Source organism: Lethenteron reissneri, chromosome 60 (genome assembly GCF_015708825.2).
Source record: "Lethenteron reissneri isolate LAM-NWPU_2019-01 chromosome 60, ASM1570882v1, whole genome shotgun sequence".
Taxonomy (NCBI): Eukaryota; Metazoa; Chordata; class Hyperoartia; order Petromyzontiformes; family Petromyzontidae; genus Lethenteron; species Lethenteron reissneri.
The window spans coordinates 4,274,853-4,294,394 of record NC_083838.1 but is presented as its reverse complement, the minus strand read 5'-3'; the positions used below and the strand labels follow the sequence as shown (position 1 = coordinate 4,294,394).

The window sequence follows — 19,542 nt, the reverse complement described above, 5'->3', positions numbered from 1 at the left end:
TTATATGCGTGGCGGCTAGAGTCCTCTCGTCCTCTGGCTTGAGATGGCTGCCACCTATGGGTCAGATGATTGCCTGCCACCATTAAGCAATTGGTAATTAAATATAAAAAAAACTTTCCTAAAAAGTGTACAAATTTGGAAAAAAAATTTCACGAAAATTAATTGTCAGGCACAACGAGTCTGTGTGGAAAATGTCAGCTCGATTGGATCACGCGAAGTGGGTTAAAAAACGACCGAAAAATTTGCACGGTCGTAAGCGCGCAAGCAAGTGAACTTAATATAAAGGATTTAAAAAGAAACAACTCTGATAATAATTATGATATGCACTGTTCTTGAAGTTGATTGGTCCACACCCGAGACAGCTTTTCTTAGAGCCTAGTCTCCATTGGTGTTGGACCAGATAACGCCAACATGTAGAAGAAGCGCCGCAATTGAACGGCTACAATGATGCACAAATCAACAAGGCACCGAATGCCAAAACCAAATCATCAAATAACACGAGCGTTCAAAGTGACCAAGTAATTAGAACGAGTAAAAGACCGTACGTTGCGGGAGAAACTGATAAACTTGCCAGATGTTTGGATAAACAAAACGTCAGAGTCAGATTTGTCACGGTACATAAAATTCAGAAATTAATATTTCATACAAAAGATGTACTGTATTACCGAAGCAATCAACAGAAGATGTGTAACGAATTAATTTTGGTTCTTTCGGTAAAGTTACGTAGAAGGGAAATAATAAAATAATAAAAATAAAACATAATAAAATACAATTCTCACGACGTTTCGGCCACAACACAAGCAGCCATCCTCAGGTGAAGAACAGCGCCGTCCCTTCTACATGACTCTTACCGAAGGAACCAAGAAGATGAATCCCTGCAGTCACGAAAGCTTTAAATAGAAAAATATTAAATATTCCAAAATACAGCTGTCGGCAGTGACGGAACACCCGTGCCAACAAGGACACTCAATTGATTTTGATAATTTTGAAATTACTACTGGCCAAGACTAATTAGAGAATCGATCGATTTTGAGAGAAATACAAAATAATTTTAAGCGTTCGAATAGCTACAGACTTGGTGCTGATTGTTTAAACGCATGCCTATACCGGTCACCAAACAGCAATGGGGATTAACGTTGAACAGACGATACCAAGCGAGGTACGCAAACTCCAAATATACAGCAGCAGCAGGCGTCAGGGTCGGCATCGAACCCACGACCTCCTGTATACCAGGCGAGGTAGTTAACATCTCCTAGCCACCGTGATGATGATGATGATGAGAGAGAGAGAGACACGCAAACTCCAAATATACAGCAGCAGCAGGCGTCAGCGTCGGGATCGAACCCACGACCTCCTGCACACCAGGCGAGGTAGTTAACATCTCCTAGCCACCGTGTTGATGATGAGAGAGAGAGAGATACGCAAACTCCAAATATACAGCAGGCGTCAGGGTCGGGATCGAACCCACGACCTCCTTCATACCAAGCGAGGTAGTTAACATCTCCTAGCCACCGTGATAATGATGATGAGAGAGAGACACGCAAACTCCAAATATACAGCAGCAGGCGTCAGGGTCGAGAGCGAATCCACGACCTCCTGCATACCAGGCGAGGTATTTAGCATCTCCTAGTCACCGTGATGATGATGAGAGAGACACACTTTAAACTCCCAATACACAGCAGCAGGCGGTAGGGTCGGGATCTACCCCACGACCTCCTGCACACCAGGCGAGGTAGTGAACATCTCCTAGCCACTGCGGTGCCTCAACGCCACGGGCACGGAGAAACATGCGCCACGCCTCGCCCCCTCGACCACCTCGCCACGAGAGGCCCTGCACGTCAACCCGCTTGCTGTATTGACATTCCTGCATTCAAGTAGACGCAGGCGAGAGAGGACGTGGAGAGAGAGAGAGAATGTACGAGAGAGGGCTTCGTCAACTGATCATCATGGCGGTACCCAGGGGTACCAAATAATACGAAATTGGCCGAGGCAATTAAATTTATTTATTTCTGGGACACTTTTTTTTTTGTCTAGGGGTGTAACTCAACTCCGCGACTGGGGCACCGATCATTCCGATGTCGAAACGCAGTGAGGACGATTGCGCCAAAACCCTGAACGCTCGTGGTGGTGCATCGTTCAAACTTCAAAGTTTGAAAGTTCATTTATTAGGAATAGCCCTGTGAGCCATTCGGCTCTTGAATCGGGTGCAACCGCAATAAACAAAAAACAAAAACATGAACAAGAAAACATCTTAAAGTGACTATGTGCAAACAGAAAATCCAAGAAAAGACAGCAAAATATTGCAGAAAATATCACCGTACGCCAACCCTGTGCAAATATCCCAGTGGGATGCAAGTCAAACAACAACAACCACAAGACAACTTAGATTAATGCCATCAATCTAACTCTGTACTACAACAAACAAACATGGCCAAACCAAAAAACTTTTCGAAAATCACCAAAATAAAGCCATGAAAGCAATGAAACAGTGATCATAGGAACTGTGACGGAATTTTCACAATTAACACAATAAACAACATGCACCACCAAAACCCTGCAGCCATAGCTGGCTGCATGAGTCACTCCACAACAGCAGGAGCATCAGTCGGAGTATCAACATTTTTCAATGCACCTTTAAGATCAGCACACTAAATCAAAACACAGATCATACTTTGCATACTTTGCATACTTTGCAGCGATCATCCGGAGCGAAACATTGTATTTTAGGCCACTAAATGGCAGTCGAGATGAGTCGATTGCCACAATCGCTGAACATCAACATTATAAGGTTCAAATTCAAACAGCATTATTCTACACGGAAAGCTACACATGACGTTAAATAATAAATAAAGACATTGAAATTAATGCGCGAATAATACACGCATCGTACTTTATAAATAAGAATACAATTACGTGTATTCACTTCATTCATTTAATTTGTAATACTGTACAGAATAACGTATGTATTTTCAATATAAATTGTCTTTGTTTTTAATCATAATGGTAAGTTTTGAAGTATTTATTGTGTAAAATGGTTCAGTTACGAAGGCTGGGAACGCATCCCCACACCACCAATGTTATATGTTATTCATTATACGACGTTTCGATATACGTTCGTAATAATAATAAAGTGTTAAATTTCGATTTAAAGCTTTCGTGACTGCAGAGATTCATCTTCTTTGTTCTTTCGGTAAAGTCACGTAGAAGGGAAATCATAAAATAATAACAAAATAATAATAAAACATAATAAAATTCTTTTATTATGTTTTATTTTTATTATTGTATTATTTCCATTCTACGTGACTTTACCGAAAGAACCAAGAAGATGAATATAGTATTAATAATATGGTGATAATAATGAATAGTGATAATAATATAGTGTAAGTAATATATATGTAGCATTTATAATAATATAGTGTCAGTAATAACATAGCGTTAATAAAATAGTCATAATAATTTGTAGTGTTCATTATATATGGAGTTAATAACACTGGTCAACAAAAAAAAACACATTTTTTTTTCTGGCCTGGACTTTTGCAGCTGTTCTAGACTAATTTCAGGGTGCTGATTCTAAATCTGATCTCAGATTTGCTCTATCACATCTCATTTTTATGCTATCGGCATACCCCATTTTCATTAATTTTACCCGAAATTAACTGTGTCACTTATGATTGAAAGTTGTTGCGAGTCAGTGACTGCTTTAGTGTTAAAATATGGTGCTGTATTTCTAGGATAGTGTGTTTATAATATAATTTTATGTAGATATCCACATTTATTTAATATTTTTCTTCTGCAGTTTTTATTGAAAATGCAATATTTGATATCTCAAAAACCTGCTGTGATAGACAAAAACTGATGCCAGATTTGGAATCAGCACCCCCAAAATTACCTTAAACCCGTTGGAATACCTCATGCCAGAAAAAGTGTGTTGACCAGTGTTATATATGTTGTTAATAAGAAAGTGTTAGAAATATAGTGTTAACAATGATCGAGTGTTCATGATAACCTAGTGTTCTATCTGACCTGGATTCTACCGATGATTAGTGAATAATTTACTGCGCAGCACTGTACTTTATTAAACATTTATGTACATTGCATATACACTCTTACATCGCACACCTACCCTCGTGTAGGCGAACCACACCTTACGCGGAGGTGTACACAGAACCGAACCACCCCCACCACGTACTCTGAGCCCTTGCTGTTTGTACTCAGCCTAACCCCCCGTCCACCCACCACGTGCACTGGGGTGTGCATTCAGCACCACGGACAACGCCGCCTCTCTCTCTCTCTGAGCTATTGCCACCGCTTCCTTTAACGATCAGCAGTCACCAGCACCCCACCCACCCCACTCTTACCCCCGCCATCGATTTCCCAACCTCACATCGATTCCCTATGAATGATGCCACCGTTCCGGGGTCACCATTTTATTCAAGAGCCCAATCCTTTAGGCAGAACCCTCTCATTCTATCCCTGCGCGTGATGGTGCTGCGGTGGCTAGATGTTAACTACCTCGCCTGGTGTACAGGAGGTCGTGGGTTCGATCCCGACCCTGACGCCTGCTACTGTGTATTGTAAGTTTGCGTGACTCTCTCTCTCCCTGTGGTGAGATTGTTAACTACCTCGGCTGGTATACAGGAGGTCGTGGGTTCGATCCGCACCCTGACAATGCCGGATGTATATTTGGAGTTTGCGTGTCTCTCTCATCATCATCATGGTGGTTAGATGTTAACGACCTCGCCTGGTGTGCAGGAGGTCGTGAGTTCGATCCCGACCCTGACGCCTGCTGCTGTATATTTGGAGTTTGCATGTCTCGTTCTCTCTTATCATCATCATAGTGGTGAGATGTTAACGACCTCGCCTGGTATACAGGAGGTCGTGGGTTCGATCCCGACCCTGACAAGGCCTGTTGTATATTTGGAGTGTGCGTGTCTCTCTCTCTCCCCGTGGTGAGATGTTAACTACATCGCCATGTAAACAGGAAGACAAGCGTTTGGAGTATTTGGTTGCTACCATAAATGTCCACGTGATGATGATGATGATCATCATCATCATTTGCGATGGCGAGGTCGCTTCTGACAAAAATAGCTAGCGAGCTCAGTTGGGCCTCACCTGGTAAAATAAAAATAGTTTGTAATCTAAATAGTGTTCGTTCAGGAGTCGGTAATCACGTTGGCTCTTTTAACAGCTCGCCCTGACCGGCATCACTAATTGGACCAGCTATAATTGTCTTCAGCTCAATGCCAACAAGAGAGAGAGAGAGAAAGAAAGAATAGCTTCTTCTTGTCGGCACAAAGAAGCAATTTGCAAACCTGGACACAATTCGAGGTGAACTCATTGCGCTGAAAGGTAATTCCACTCTATTCTTTGGCTCTTTCGTTAGAAATAAAATAAAACAAATCACGACGTTTCGATCGCAACACAAGCCGTCGTCATCAGGTGGGACAACTACAGCAAGAAACAACTGCTGAAGCAGGCGAGAGAGTTGCCGTGGCACGAGGTTATATAGACGACATCAGTAGGGTACATGGGCTGGGCTAGAGATGGGGGGGGGGGGGGGCAGAGTAAGATCTGCGGCGGCGATGGGAGAGCTATGCGGAGAGAGAGGTGGGGGGTTGCCAATGCAGCAGCAATGGCAATGCAGCAACAACGCCAATGTAGCAGTAATGCCAATGCAGCAGCAATGCCAATGTAGCAGCAATGCCAATGCAGCAGCAATGCCAATGCAGAAACAATGCAGCAGCAATGCCAATGCAGCGGCAATGCCAATGCAGCAGCAATGCCAATGCAGTAGCAATGCCAATGCAGCAGCAATGCAGCAACAACGTCAATGTAGCAGCAATGCAGCAACAACGCCAATGCAGCGGCAATGCCAATGCAGCAGCAATGCCAATGCAGTAGCAATGCCAATGCAGCAGCAATGCAGCAACAACGTCAATGTAGCAGCAATGCAGCAACAACGCCAATGCAGCAGCAATGCCAATGCTGCAGCAATGCAGCAGCAATGCAGCAGCAATGCCCATGCAGCAGCAATACCAATACCGCAGCAATGCAGCATCAATGCAGCAGCAATGCCAATGCAGCAGCAATGCCAATGCAGCAACAATGCCAATGCATAAACAATGCCAATGCAGCAGCAATGCCAATGCAGCAGGCAATGCCAAACGCTGGCGATGCGTGGGGGGAAATTAACCCGGGCAAAAAACAGACCAGCACCCGGCAGATGCAGGCCGGCTACGGGTACGGGTACCCGTTTGCGACCCTGGTGCGGCCGGGTACGGGTACAGGTAGGCCGTGAGTCACTGGTGAGTAACCGTTTGTCACTCATTTCACAACGTCTTGTCTCTTCTCACAATTCAAGTTCCTAGAATCAACCCACCCGCACCTGCAACATGGCTTCATCCCTGAGGTCGCAATCGGGTACCCTATACCCTACCCGATACCCGGCCGGGTACAGGTAGCCGGGGGTAGGGTACGGGCACGGGTACGCGTTTGCGACCCTGGTGCGGCCGGGTACGGGTACGGGTAAGGAATCAAAACCCTAATAGGGTTTTTCTCCTTTTTTATGGCAACAAAACTGACATCTTTTGCAAGGAATCATGCTTACATTAACCACAATACTTGCAGTCAAATGCAAACAAAACAATACTCTGATAATTTATGCATTGTCTTTGAAACTGATTGGTCCACACAAGAAACAGCTTTCTTTAGAGCCTATTAGTTGTGTTCGACCAGATGACGCCAAAAGGAGCATTCGTGATTTGTTTGCATTTGACTGCAAGTATTGTGGTTAATGTGAGCATGATTCCTTGCAAAAGGTGTCAGTTTTGTTGCCAGAAAAAAAGGGGAAAAAACCCTATTAGTACATTTTGGTACTGGCAAAGGAGGTCTCACGATGAATCAAAACCCGTTTGCGACCTCTGGTGTGCGGCCGGAGTGAGTCTGTGGTGAGGCTGCGGTGAGTTCGTGGTGAATGCCGTGCAACTGCTGCCGCTGTGACGCCCTCGTGCCAGGTGGACCGCACGGAGGTGATGCGCAGCACGCTGAGCCCCGTGTTCGCCAAGGTGTTCACGCTCGACTACTCATTCGAGGAGGTTCAGCGCCTCCGCTTCGAGGTCTACGACGTCAGCTCGCGGCACGGCCCGCGCGATGAAGACCTCCTGGGAGCCACCGACACCACCCTGGGGCAGGTGAGCCTGGGTGAGTGGAGGGGGTGGGTGGGTGGGTGGGGCAGGGGAGTGTGGGTGAGTGGAGGGGGTGGGTGAGTGGGTGGGGCAGGTGGGCCTGGGTGAGTGGAGGGGGTGGGTGGGTGGGGCAGGTGAGCCTGGGTGGGTGGAGGGGGTGGGTGGATGGGGCAGGGGAGTGTGGGTGAGTGGAGGGGGTTTGTGGGTAGGTGGGGCAGAGGGAGTGTGGGTGGGTGGAGGGGGTGGGTGGGTGGGGGAGATGAGTTTGGGTGGGTGGAGGGGGTGGGTGGATGGGGCAGGGGAGTGTGGGTGAGTGGAGGGCGTGGGTGGGTGGGGCAGGGGAGTGTGGGTGAGTGGAGGGGGTGGGTGGGTGGGTGGGGGAGTGTGGGTGAGTGGAGGGGGTGGGTGGGTGGCGGGAGATGAGTTTGGGTGGGTGGAGGGGGTGGGTGGGGCAGGGGAGTGTGGAGGGGGTGGGTGGGTGGATGGCGCAGGGGAGTGTGGGTGGGTGGAGGGGTGGGTGGGTGGGGGAGATGAGTTTGGGTGGGTGGAGGGGGTGGGTGGATGAGGCAGGGGAGTGTGGGTGGGTGGAGGGGGTAGGTGGGTGGGGGAGATGAGTTTGGGTGGGTGGAGGGGGTGGGTGGATGGGGCAGGGGAGTGTGGGTGGGTGGAGGGGGTGGGTGGGTGGGTGGATGGCGCAGGGGAGTGTGGGTGGGTGGAGGGGGTGGGTGGGTGGGTGGGGGAGATGAGTTTGGGTGGGTGGAGGAGGTGGGTGGGTGGGTGGGGCAGGTAAGTGTGGGTGAGTGTGGGTGAGTGTGGGTGAGTGTGGCAGGTGAGTGTGGCAGGTGAGTGGGTGTGGGTGAGTGTGTGGGTGAGTGTGGCAGGTGAGTGTGGCAGGTGAGTGTAGCAGGTGAGTGGGTGTGGGTGAGTGTGTGGGTGAGTGTGTGGGTGAGTGTGGCAGGTGAGTGTGGCAGGTGAGTGGGGTGAGTGTGTGGGTGAGTGTGTGGGTGAGTGTGGCGGGAGAGTGTGGCAGGTGAGTGTGGCAGGGGAGTGTGGCAGGTGAGTGTGGCAGGTGAGTGTGGCAGGTGAGTGGGTGTGGGTGAGTGTGTGGGTGAGTGTGTGGGTGAGTGTGGCAGGTGAGTGTGGCAGGTGAGTGGGTGGGTGAGTGTGTGGGTGAGTGTGGCAGGTGAGTGTGGCAGGTGAGTGTGTGGCAGGTGAGTGTGGCAGGTGAGTGGGTGTGGGTGAGTGTGTGGGTGAGTGTGTGGGTGAGTGTGGCAGGTGAGTGTGGCAGGTGAGTGGGTGTGGGTGAGTGTGTGGGTAAGTGTGTGGGTGAGTGTGGCGGTGAGTGTGGCAGGTGAGTGTGGCAGGTGAGTGTGGCAGGTGAGTGTGGCAGGTGATGTGGCAGTGGAGTGGTGTGGGTGAGTGTGTGGGTGAGTGTGTGGGTGAGTGTGGCAGGTGAGTGTGGCAGGTGAGTGGGTGTGGGTGAGTGTGTGGGTGAGTGTGGCAGGTGAGTGTGGCAGGTGAGTGTGGCAGGTGAGTGTGGCAGGTGAGTGTGGCAGGTGAGTGGGTGTGGGTGAGTGTGTGGGTGAGTGTGTGGGTGAGTGTGGCAGGTGAGTGTGGCAGGTGAGTGGGTGTGGGTGAGTGTGTGGGTGAGTGTGGCGGGTGAGTGTGGCAGGTGAGTGTGGCAGGGGAGTGTGGCAGGTGAGTGTGGCAGGTGAGTGTGGCAGGTGAGTGGGTGAGTGTGTGGGTGAGTGTGTGGGTGAGTGTGGCAGGTGAGTGTGGCAGGTGAGTGGGTGTGGGTGAGTGTGTGGGTGAGTGTGGCGGGTGAGTGTGGCAGGTGAGTGTGGCAGGTGAGTGTGGCAGGTGAGTGTGGCAGGTGAGTGTGGCAGGTGAGTGGGTGAGTGTGTGGGTGAGTGTGTGGGTGAGTGTGGCAGGCGAGTGTGGCAGGTGAGTGTGGCAGGTGAGTGTGGCAGGTGAGTGTGGCAGGTGAGTGGGTGTGGGTGAGTGTGTGGGTGAGTGTGTGGGTGAGTGTGGCAGGTGAGTGTGGCAGGTGAGTGGGTGTGGGTGAGTGTGTGGGTGAGTGTGTGGGTGAGTGTGGCGGGTGAGTGTGGCAGGTGAGTGTGGCAGGGGAGTGTGGCAGGTGAGTGTGGCAGGTGAGTGGGTGTGGGTGAGTGTGTGGGTGAGTGTGTGGGTGAGTGTGGCAGGTGAGTGTGGCAGGTGAGTGGGTGTGGGTGAGTGTGTGGGTGAGTGTGGCAGGTGAGTGTGGCAGGTGAGTGGGTGTGGGTGAGTGTGTGGGTGAGTGTGGCAGGTGAGTGTGGCAGGTGAGTGTGGCAGGTGAGTGTGGCAGGTGAGTGTGGCAGGTGAGTGGGGGTGGGTGAGTGTGTGGGTGAGTGTGTGGGTGAGTGTGGCAGGTGAGTGTGGCAGGTGAGTGGGTGTGGGTGAGTGTGTGGGTGAGTGTGTGGGTGAGTGTGGCGGGTGAGTGTGGCAGGTGAGTGTGGCAGGGGAGTGTGGCAGGTGAGTGTGGCAGGTGAGTGTGGCAGGTGAGTGGGTGTGGGTGAGTGTGTGGGTGAGTGTGTGGGTGAGTGTGGCAGGTGAGTGTGGCAGGTGAGTGGTGTGGGTGAGTGTGTGGGTGAGTGTGTGGGTGAGTGTGGCAGGTGAGTGTGTGGGTGAGTGTGGCGGGTGAGTGTGGCAGGTGAGTGGGTGAGTGTGTGGGTGAGTGTGTGGGTGAGTGTGGCAGGTGAGTGTGTGGGTGAGTGTGGCAGGTGAGTGTGGCAGGTGAGTGTGGCAGGTGAGTGTGGCAGGTGAGTGGGTGTGGGTGAGTGTGTGGGTGAGTGTGGCAGGTGAGTGTGTGGGTGAGTGTGGCAGGTGAGTGGCGTCTTCTGCTGTCACACAGATCGTGTCTCAGCGCAAGTTGATCCGCGCCCTGCAGCTCAAGCAGAGGAAATACGCCGTGAAGCCGACCATCACGGTACGGAACCCTGACACACACACACACAAAGACTAAGATCCCCCGTGTAACCTACACAAGCTGTTGGGGCAAGTGCACACAAGGGGGCGGCGTGGTCAGAACCCAGACACGCACACAAGACAAAGATCTTCTTGGTTCTTTCGGTAAAGTCACGTAGAAGGGAAATAATAAAATAATAAAAATACAACATAATTAAATAATTCTCACGACGTTTCGGCCACAACGCAAGCAGCCGTCCTCAGGTGAAGAACAGGTATGTTGGAAAGACAGCGTCTGAATGAACACCACCAGGCTTTGCAGCATATATTTTTCATTCAGACGCTGTCTTTCCGACAGACCTGTTCTTCACCTGAGGACGGCTGCTTGCGTTGTGGCCGAAACGTCGTGAGAATTATTTTATTATGTTTTATTTTTATTATTGTATTACTTCCCTTCGACGTGACTTTACCGAAAGAACCAAAAAGATGAATCCCAGCAGTCACGAAAGCTTTAAATCGAAAGACAAAGATCCCCCGTATAGCTTTCCTATAGACTGTAGGGGCAAGTGCTGTTAGCGAGCGCCTATGAAGGCCGGCACGGCACACGAGTGGGTGGGTGGACATCCCCGCACCCGGCCGCCTTTGTCTCCCTCGTGGCGATTTTTACACACCGCGCCAGGTACTCATTTCAGGCTGAGTCGACTGTAGGGGAGGCCCAGGACCGGTTCAAATAGTCCTCACCGGTATTGGCCGTGTGCGGGAATCGAACTCGGATCGCCGGGTTCGTAGCGCCCACCGCTGCACCGCCGCTCCCCACGCAACAAAGTAAAGCTAAAGATCCCCCGTGTAGCTCTTTAACAGACTGTCAGGGGCAAGTGCTGCTGTTAGCGAGCACCAGCGAAAGCCGGTGGCCTGCACCACGCCATTAGACATCCGCTCTCTACAGAACTCTAAGGAGGAGAAGCCACGCAACCTTCACGTAACAGAACCTCTGCCCGTGTAGGGGATCGAACCCAGGCTCACCCCTCGTTTGCTGTGCGGCACAGGTGTGGGTGTATGTGTTGGGGAGCGGTGGTGTAGCGGTTAGCACGCTGCGCTATGAACCCGGCGACCCGGGTTCGATTCCCGCTCACGGCAAACACCAGTGACGATTATCTGAACCGGTCCTGGGCCTCCCCTAGGTCGACTCAGCCTTAAATGAGTACCTTTTGCGGTGTGTAAACATCGCCACTAGGGAGACAAAGGCGGTCGGGCGTGGTGCTGGCCCACCCACCCCCTCGTGTACCGTTCCGGCCTTCATAGGTGCTCGCTAACAGCACTTGCCCCTACAGTCTGTTAAGGCTACACGGGGGATCTTTGTCCTTTGTGTCACCAGTGCCCATGATCAGGCGTGGCCGACTACAATAACAAGAACAGCCATTGTACTCGAATTCGGTACAACAACAACAATAACAACAAACCTCCCCCCTCGATATTTGAAGAGGCGAAATTGCACGTGGTGATTACGAGACGGCCATGGTCCTCGATGAATGACGTCACAAAGCAGCCAACCAAGCCCCCCCCCTCCCCCCCATCCCTCCCACCCCCCCTCCCTCCCACTCCACAGATCATCTCGGACGAGCTGACGAGCAACAACGACTACGTGACGCTCGCCTTCCACGCACTCAAGCTGGACGACAAGGTAGTGGTGGTGATGGTGGTGATGGTGGTGGTCGTGGTGGTCGTGGTGGTCGTGGTGATGGTGGAGATGGTGATGGTGGTGGTGATGGTGGTGGTGATGGTGGTGATGGTAGTGGTGATGGTAGTGGTGATGGTGGTGGTGGTGATGGTAGTGGTGATGGTAGTGGTGATGGTGGTGGTGGTGCTGATGTTGGTGGTTGATGGTGGTGGTGATGGTGGTGGTGATGGTCGATTCCCGCTCACGGCCACCAACACCAGTGACGATTATCTGAACCGGTCCAGGGCCTCCCCTAGGTCTACTCAACCTCAATTGAGCACCTGGTGTTCTGTGTAAATATCGCCACTGGGGAGACAAAGGCGGCCGGGCGTGGTGTTCGCCACCCACCCCCTCGTGTGCCGTGCCGGCCTTCATAGGTGCTGCTCGCTAACAGCACTTGCCCCAGCAGTCTGTTGAGGCTATACGGGGGATCTTTGTCTTTGGTGGTAATGCCTGGTGATCGCCCGGCCACCCAGAGCTCATGGTCACCCCCCCTCACCCCCCCCCGTATTTTCGAGCCATCATCATCATCACCATCATCACCATCACCATCATCACCACCATCATCATCACCATCATCATCACCATCATCATCACCATCATCACCACCATCATCATCACATCATCACCATCATCACCATCATCACCACCATCATCATCACATCATCACCATCATCACCATCATCACCATCATCACCATCATCATCACCATCACCACCATCATCACCATCATCACCATCATCATCACCATCACCATCACATCATCACCATCATTATCACCATCATCACCACCATCATCATCACATCATCATCACATCATCACCATCATCACCATCATCACCATCATCACCATCATCACCACCATCATCATCACATCATCACCATCATCACCATCATCACCATCATCACCATCATCATCACCATCACCACCATCATCACCATCATCACCATCATCATCACCATCACCATCACATCATCACCATCATCACCACCATCATCATCATCACATCACCACCATCATCACATCATCACCATCATCACCACCATCATCATCACATCATTACCATCATCACCATCATCACCATCATCATCACCATCACCACCATCATCACCATCATCACCACCACCATCATCACCATCATCACCACCGTGGTGGTTGTGGTTGTCCTGGTGGTCGTGATCATTGCAAGTGGTAGCGTAATGCAGCAATGGTAGCACCGTCATCATCAGTTTGAGCAGCAGCATCAGCAGCATGAGCATCATCATCAGGGGCAGCACCATCATCATCAGCTGCAGCAGCAGCATCATCATCATCAGCAGGACCATCATCATCATCAGCAGCATCATCATCATCATCAGCGTGAGCAGTATCATCATCAGCAGGAGCAGCAGCATCATCATCAGCAGGTGCAGCACCATCATCAGCAGCATCATCATCATCAGCGTGAGCAGCAGCACCGTCATCATCAGCAGGTGCAGCAGCAGGAGCATCATCATCAGCTGCAGCAGCACCATCATTAACAGCAGGAGCAGCAGCAGCATCATCATCAGCAGCAGCATCATCAGCAGCAGCACCATCATCATCAGCTGGAGCAGCAGCAGGAGCACTATTAGTTAATGTCTGCGTTGGCTTGCAAATGTGCACTTCTGTGCTGTGCTGCTCTGTGCTCTGACGCCTCCCCGTGCAGGACTTCTTCAGCAAGTCGGACCCCTTCCTCGAGATCTTCCGTCTCAACGACGACGGCACCCAGCAGCTCGTGCACCGCACCGAGGCGAGGAAGTCGCTCACTCACCCAACCACTCACTCACCCAACCACTCACTCAGCCACTCACCCAACCACTCACTCACCCAACCACTCACTCACCCAACCACTCATTCAGCCACTCACCCAACCACTCACTCACCCAACCACTCACTCACCCAACCACTCACTCACCCAACCACTCACTCAGCCAAGCACTCACTCACCCAACCACTCACTCACCCACTTACTCAACCACTCACCCACCCAACCACTCACTCAGCCAACCACTCACTCACCCAACCACTCACTCAGCCAAGCACTCACTCACCCAACCACTCACTCACCCACTTACCCAACCACTCACCCACCCAACCACTCACTCAGCCAAGCACTCACTCACCCAACCACTCACTCAGCCACTTACCCAACCACTCACTCAGCCAAGCACTCACTCACCCAACCACTCACTCAGCCAAGCACTCACTCAGCCAAGCACTCACTCAGCCACCCAACCACTCACTCACTCAACCACTCACTCAGCCAAGCACTCACTCAGCCACTCACCCAACCACTCACTCACCCAACCACTCATTCACCCAACCACTCACCCAACCACTCACTCAGCCACTCACTCACCCAACCACTCACTCACCCACCCACCCACTTACTCATCCAACCACTCACTCAGCCACTCACCCAACCACTCACTCAGCCAACCACTCACTCACCCAACCACTCACTCAGCCACTCACTCATTCACCCAACCACGCACTCACTCACCTACCCACCCACCCACCCACAAACCTACCCACCCACAAACCCACCCACCCACAAACCCACTCACCCACCCACCCACACACCCACCCACTCACCCACCCACACACCCACCCACACACCCACCCACACACCCACCCACACACCCACCCACACACCCACTCACCCACCCACCCAGCCACTCACCCACTCACCCACCCACCCACCCAGCCACTCACTCACTCACCCACCCACCCACAAACCCACTCATCCACCCACCCACCCACTCACCCACACACACACCGACCCACACACTCACCCACTCACCCACCCACTCATCCACCCACCCACCCACTCACCCACCCACCCACTCACCCACCCACCCAGCCACTCACTCACCCACCCACCCACTCACCCACTCACCCACCCACTTCACCCATCGTCTCCGTGTGTGCTCCCTCCTCCTCCTCCTCGCCGTCCGCGTGTGCCCGCGGTGTCCCACAGGTGATCATGGACAACCTGAACCCGGTGTGGAAGCCCTTCAAGGTGTCCATCCAGTCGCTGTGCTGCTGCGACTACGAGAGGCAACTGAAGGTGCCGTCACGTGGCGGGGCACGTGGTGGAGTGGTGGTGGTGGTGATGGTGGTGGTGGTGTGGTGGTGATGGTGGTGGTGATGGTGGTGGTGATGGTGGTGGTGTGGTGGTGATGGTGGTGGTGGTGTGGTGGTGATGGTGGTGGTGATGCTGCTGATGATGCTGCTGCTGATGATGATGTTGCTGCTGATGTTGCTGCTGCTGCTGCTGCTGATGCTGCTGCTGATGCTGCTGCTGCTGATGAAGATGATGCTGCTGCTGCTGCTCATGATACTGCTGCTGCTGATGATGATGATGTAGCTGCTGATGCTGCTGATGATGATGCTGCTGCTGCTCGCTACCGACAGCCTGGTTGAAGGTCACGTGGGGTGCGACCTTTGTGTGTGTTGCCCACTCGGCAGTGCATGGTGTGGGACTGGGACTCGAGCGGGAAGCACGACTTCATCGGGGAGTTCTACACCACCTTCCACGAGACACTCGCCGCTCAGGATGACACACACGTGAGTCCTGATGGTGCCTCCCAACACACACACACACAGACACACACACACATACAGACACACACCCACACACACACAGGCACACACACCCACACACCCACACACACCACCCCTCCTAGCCAGAGCCGGATGAGGCGAGTCATGGGCCTGTAATATATGTTATACTGGTAGGAACCTCCTGGTTACACCAGCCCACAGGGGATTATTGTGTCCGTCCGACCGTCGTGAATCCAAAAATGGGAGGGGTGGGGCTGGGTGGAGAGGGGAGGGTGGGGAGGGGTTGAGTGGGGAGGGTGGGGCTGGGTGGGGGGTGGGAGGGGTGGGGCTGGGTGGGGAGGGGCTGGTCACCCCGTGGTGCCCTTATAAAACTCAACGTTTAACCTGACTGAGTGACTGGGTGACTGGGTGACTGAGTGACTGGGTGACTGGGTGACTGGGTGACTGTGTGACTGTGTGACTGAGTGACTGGGTGACTGAGTGACTGAGTGACTGGGTGACTGAGTGACTGGGTGACTGAGTGACTGAGTGACTGGGTGACTGAGTGACTGTGTGACTGGGTGACTGAGTGACTGGGTGACTGTGTGACTGTGTGACTGAGTGACTGGGTGACTGTGTGACTGGGTGACTGAGTGACTGGGTGACTGAGTGACTGAGTGACTGGGTGACTGAGTGACTGGGTGACTGGGTGACTGAGTGACTGGGTGACTGGGTGACTGAGTGAGTGTGTGACTGAGTGACTGGGTGACTGAGTGACTGATTGACTGAGTGACTGGGTGACTGACTGACTAGGTGACTGAGTGACTGGGTGACTGAGTGACTGAGTGACTGGGTGATTGAGTGACTGAGTGACTGAGTGACTGGGTGACTGAGTGACTGAGTGACTGTGTGACTGAGTGACTGGGTGATTGAGTGACTGAGTGAATGAGTGACTGGGTGACTGGGTGACTGAGTGACTGAGTGACTGAGTGACTGGGTGACCGAATGACTGAGTGACTGGGTGACTGAGTGACTGGGTGACTGGGTGACTGAGTGACTGAGTGACTGGGTGACTGTGTGACTGAGTGACTGTGTGACTGAGTGACTGTGCGACTGAGTGACTGAGTGACTGTATGACTGAGTGACTGAGTGACTGGGTGACTGGGTGACTGAGTGACTGAGTGACTAGGTGACTGAGTGACTGGGTGACTGGGTGACTGAGTGACTGAGTGACTGGGTGACTGAGTGACTGGTTTGTGTTGCACAGGTGCAGTGGCCATGCATCAACCCCAAGTACAAGGCCAAGAAACGGCGGTACAAGAACTCGGGAACAGTCATTCTCGCGCAGTGCAGGGTACGTACACTCACACACACACAGTGCGCACACACACAGTGCACACACACACACAGTGCACACACACACACAGTGCACACACACACAGTGCGCACACACACACAGTGCACACACACACAGTGCGCACACACACACAGTGCGCACACACAGTGCACACACACACACAGTGCGCACACACACAGTGCGCACACACACACAGTGCGCACACACACAGTGCACACACACACAGTGCACACACACACACAGTGCGCACACACACAGTGCACACACACACAGTGCGCACACACACACAGTGCGCACACACACAGTGCACACACACACAGTGCGCACACACACAGTGCACACACACACACAGTGCGCAACACACACAGTGCACACACACACAGTGCACACACACACACAGTGCGCACACACACAGTGCGCACACACACAGTGCACACACACACAAACAGTGCGCACACACACACAGTGCGCACACACACAAACAGTGCGCACACACACACAGTGCACACACACACAGTGCGCACACACACAGTGCGCACACACACAAACAGTGCGCACACACACACAGTGCACACACACACAGTGCGCACACACACACAGTGCACACACACAGTGCACACACACACAGCGCACACACACAGTGCACACACACAACAGTGCGCACACACACACAGTGCACACACCACACAACAGTGCGCACACACACACAGTGCGCACACACACAGTGCGCACACACACAGTGCACACACACACAGTGCACACACACACAGTGCACACACACAGTGCACACACACACACAGTGCGCACACACACAGTGCACACACACAGTGCACACACACACATTGCACACACACACACACAGTGCGCACACACACACAGTGCGCACACACACACAGTGCACACACACACAGTGCACACACACACACAGTGCACACACACACACAGTGCGCACACACACACAGTGCGCACACACACACACAGTGCACACACACACACAGTGCACACACACACACAGTGCACACACACACAGTGCGCACACACACAGTGCACACACACAGTGCACACACACAGTGCGCACACACACAGTGCGCACACACACACAGTGCACACACACACAGTGCACACACACACACAGTGCGCACACGCACAGTGCGCACACACACAGTGCGCACACACACAGTGCACACACACACACAGTGCGCACACACACAGTGCACACACACACACAGTGCACACACACACACAGTGACACACACACACAGTGCGCACACACACAGTGCACACACACACACAGTGCGCACACACACAGTGCACACACACACAGTGCGCACACACACAGTGCACACACACACACAGTGCGCACACACACAGTGCACACACACACACAGTGCGCACACACACAGTGCACACACACAGTGCACACACACACATTGCACACACACACATTGCACACACACACACACAATGCGCACACACACACAGTGCGCACACACACACAGTGCACACACACACAGTGCACACACACACACAGTGCGCACACACACACAGTGCGCACACACACACACACAGTGCACACACACACACAGTGCACACACACACACAGTGCACACACACACACAGTGCGCACACACACAGTGCACACACACAGTGCACACACACACAGTGCGCACACACACAGTGCGCACACACACACAGTGCACACACACACAGTGCACACACACACACAGTGCGCACACGCACAGTGCGCACACACACAGTGCGCACACACACAGTGCACACACACACACAGTGCGCACACACACAGTGCACACACACACACAGTGCACACACACAGTGCACCCACACACAGTGCACACACACACACAGTGCACACACACACAGTGCACACACACACACAGTGCACACACACAGTGCACACACACACAGTGCACACACACACACACAGTGCACACACACACAGTGCCCACACACACAGTGCACACACACAGTGCGAACACACACACAGTGCACACACACACACAGTGCACACACACACAGTGCGCACACACACACATTGCACACACACACACAGTGCGCACACACACACAGTGCGCACACACACACAGTGCGCACACACAGTGCGAACACACACACAGTGCGCACACACAGTGCGCACACACACACAGTGCGCACACACACACAGTGCAGTGCACACACACACAGTGCACACACACAGTGCACACACACACAGTGCACACACACACATTGCACACACACACATGCCACACAGTTGCACACACAGTGCACACACCACACACAGTGCACACACACACATTGCACACACACACAGTGCACACACACACACTGCACACACACACTGCACACACACACACATTGCACACACACACACTGCACACACACACTGCACACACACACACACAGTGCACACACACACAGTGCACACACACACTGCACACACACACAGTGCACACACACACTGCACACCACACACAGTGCACACACACACACTGCACACACACACAACTGCACACTGCACACACACAGTGCACACACACACAGTGCACACACACACACTGCACACACACACACACAGTGCACACACACACAGTGCACACACACACACTGCACGCACACACACACAGTGCACACACACACACTGCACACACACACACACAGTGCACACACACACAGTGCACACACACACACAGTGCACACACACACAGTGCACACACACAGTGCACACACACACACACAGTGCACACACACAGTGCAC

The 19,542-nt window shown here is 52.6% G+C and overlaps 1 protein-coding gene across 1 annotated transcript in view; it reads left to right on the top strand.

Annotated features, from left to right (window-relative positions):
* Positions 1-6,139: 6,139 nt before the first annotated feature.
* The window catches only part of LOC133357850 (copine-4-like), a 15,947-nt gene continuing 2,544 nt past the window's right edge, over positions 6,140-19,542 (top strand). The window contains exons 1-8 of the mRNA XM_061575993.1: positions 6,140-6,154; positions 7,014-7,190; positions 10,075-10,149; positions 11,734-11,808; positions 13,533-13,616; positions 14,847-14,936; positions 15,338-15,436; positions 16,680-16,766. Of these exons, the coding sequence (XP_061431977.1) occupies positions 6,140-6,154; positions 7,014-7,190; positions 10,075-10,149; positions 11,734-11,808; positions 13,533-13,616; positions 14,847-14,936; positions 15,338-15,436; positions 16,680-16,766 (702 nt within the window). The remainder of the gene's footprint in view (positions 6,155-7,013; positions 7,191-10,074; positions 10,150-11,733; positions 11,809-13,532; positions 13,617-14,846; positions 14,937-15,337; positions 15,437-16,679; positions 16,767-19,542) is intronic.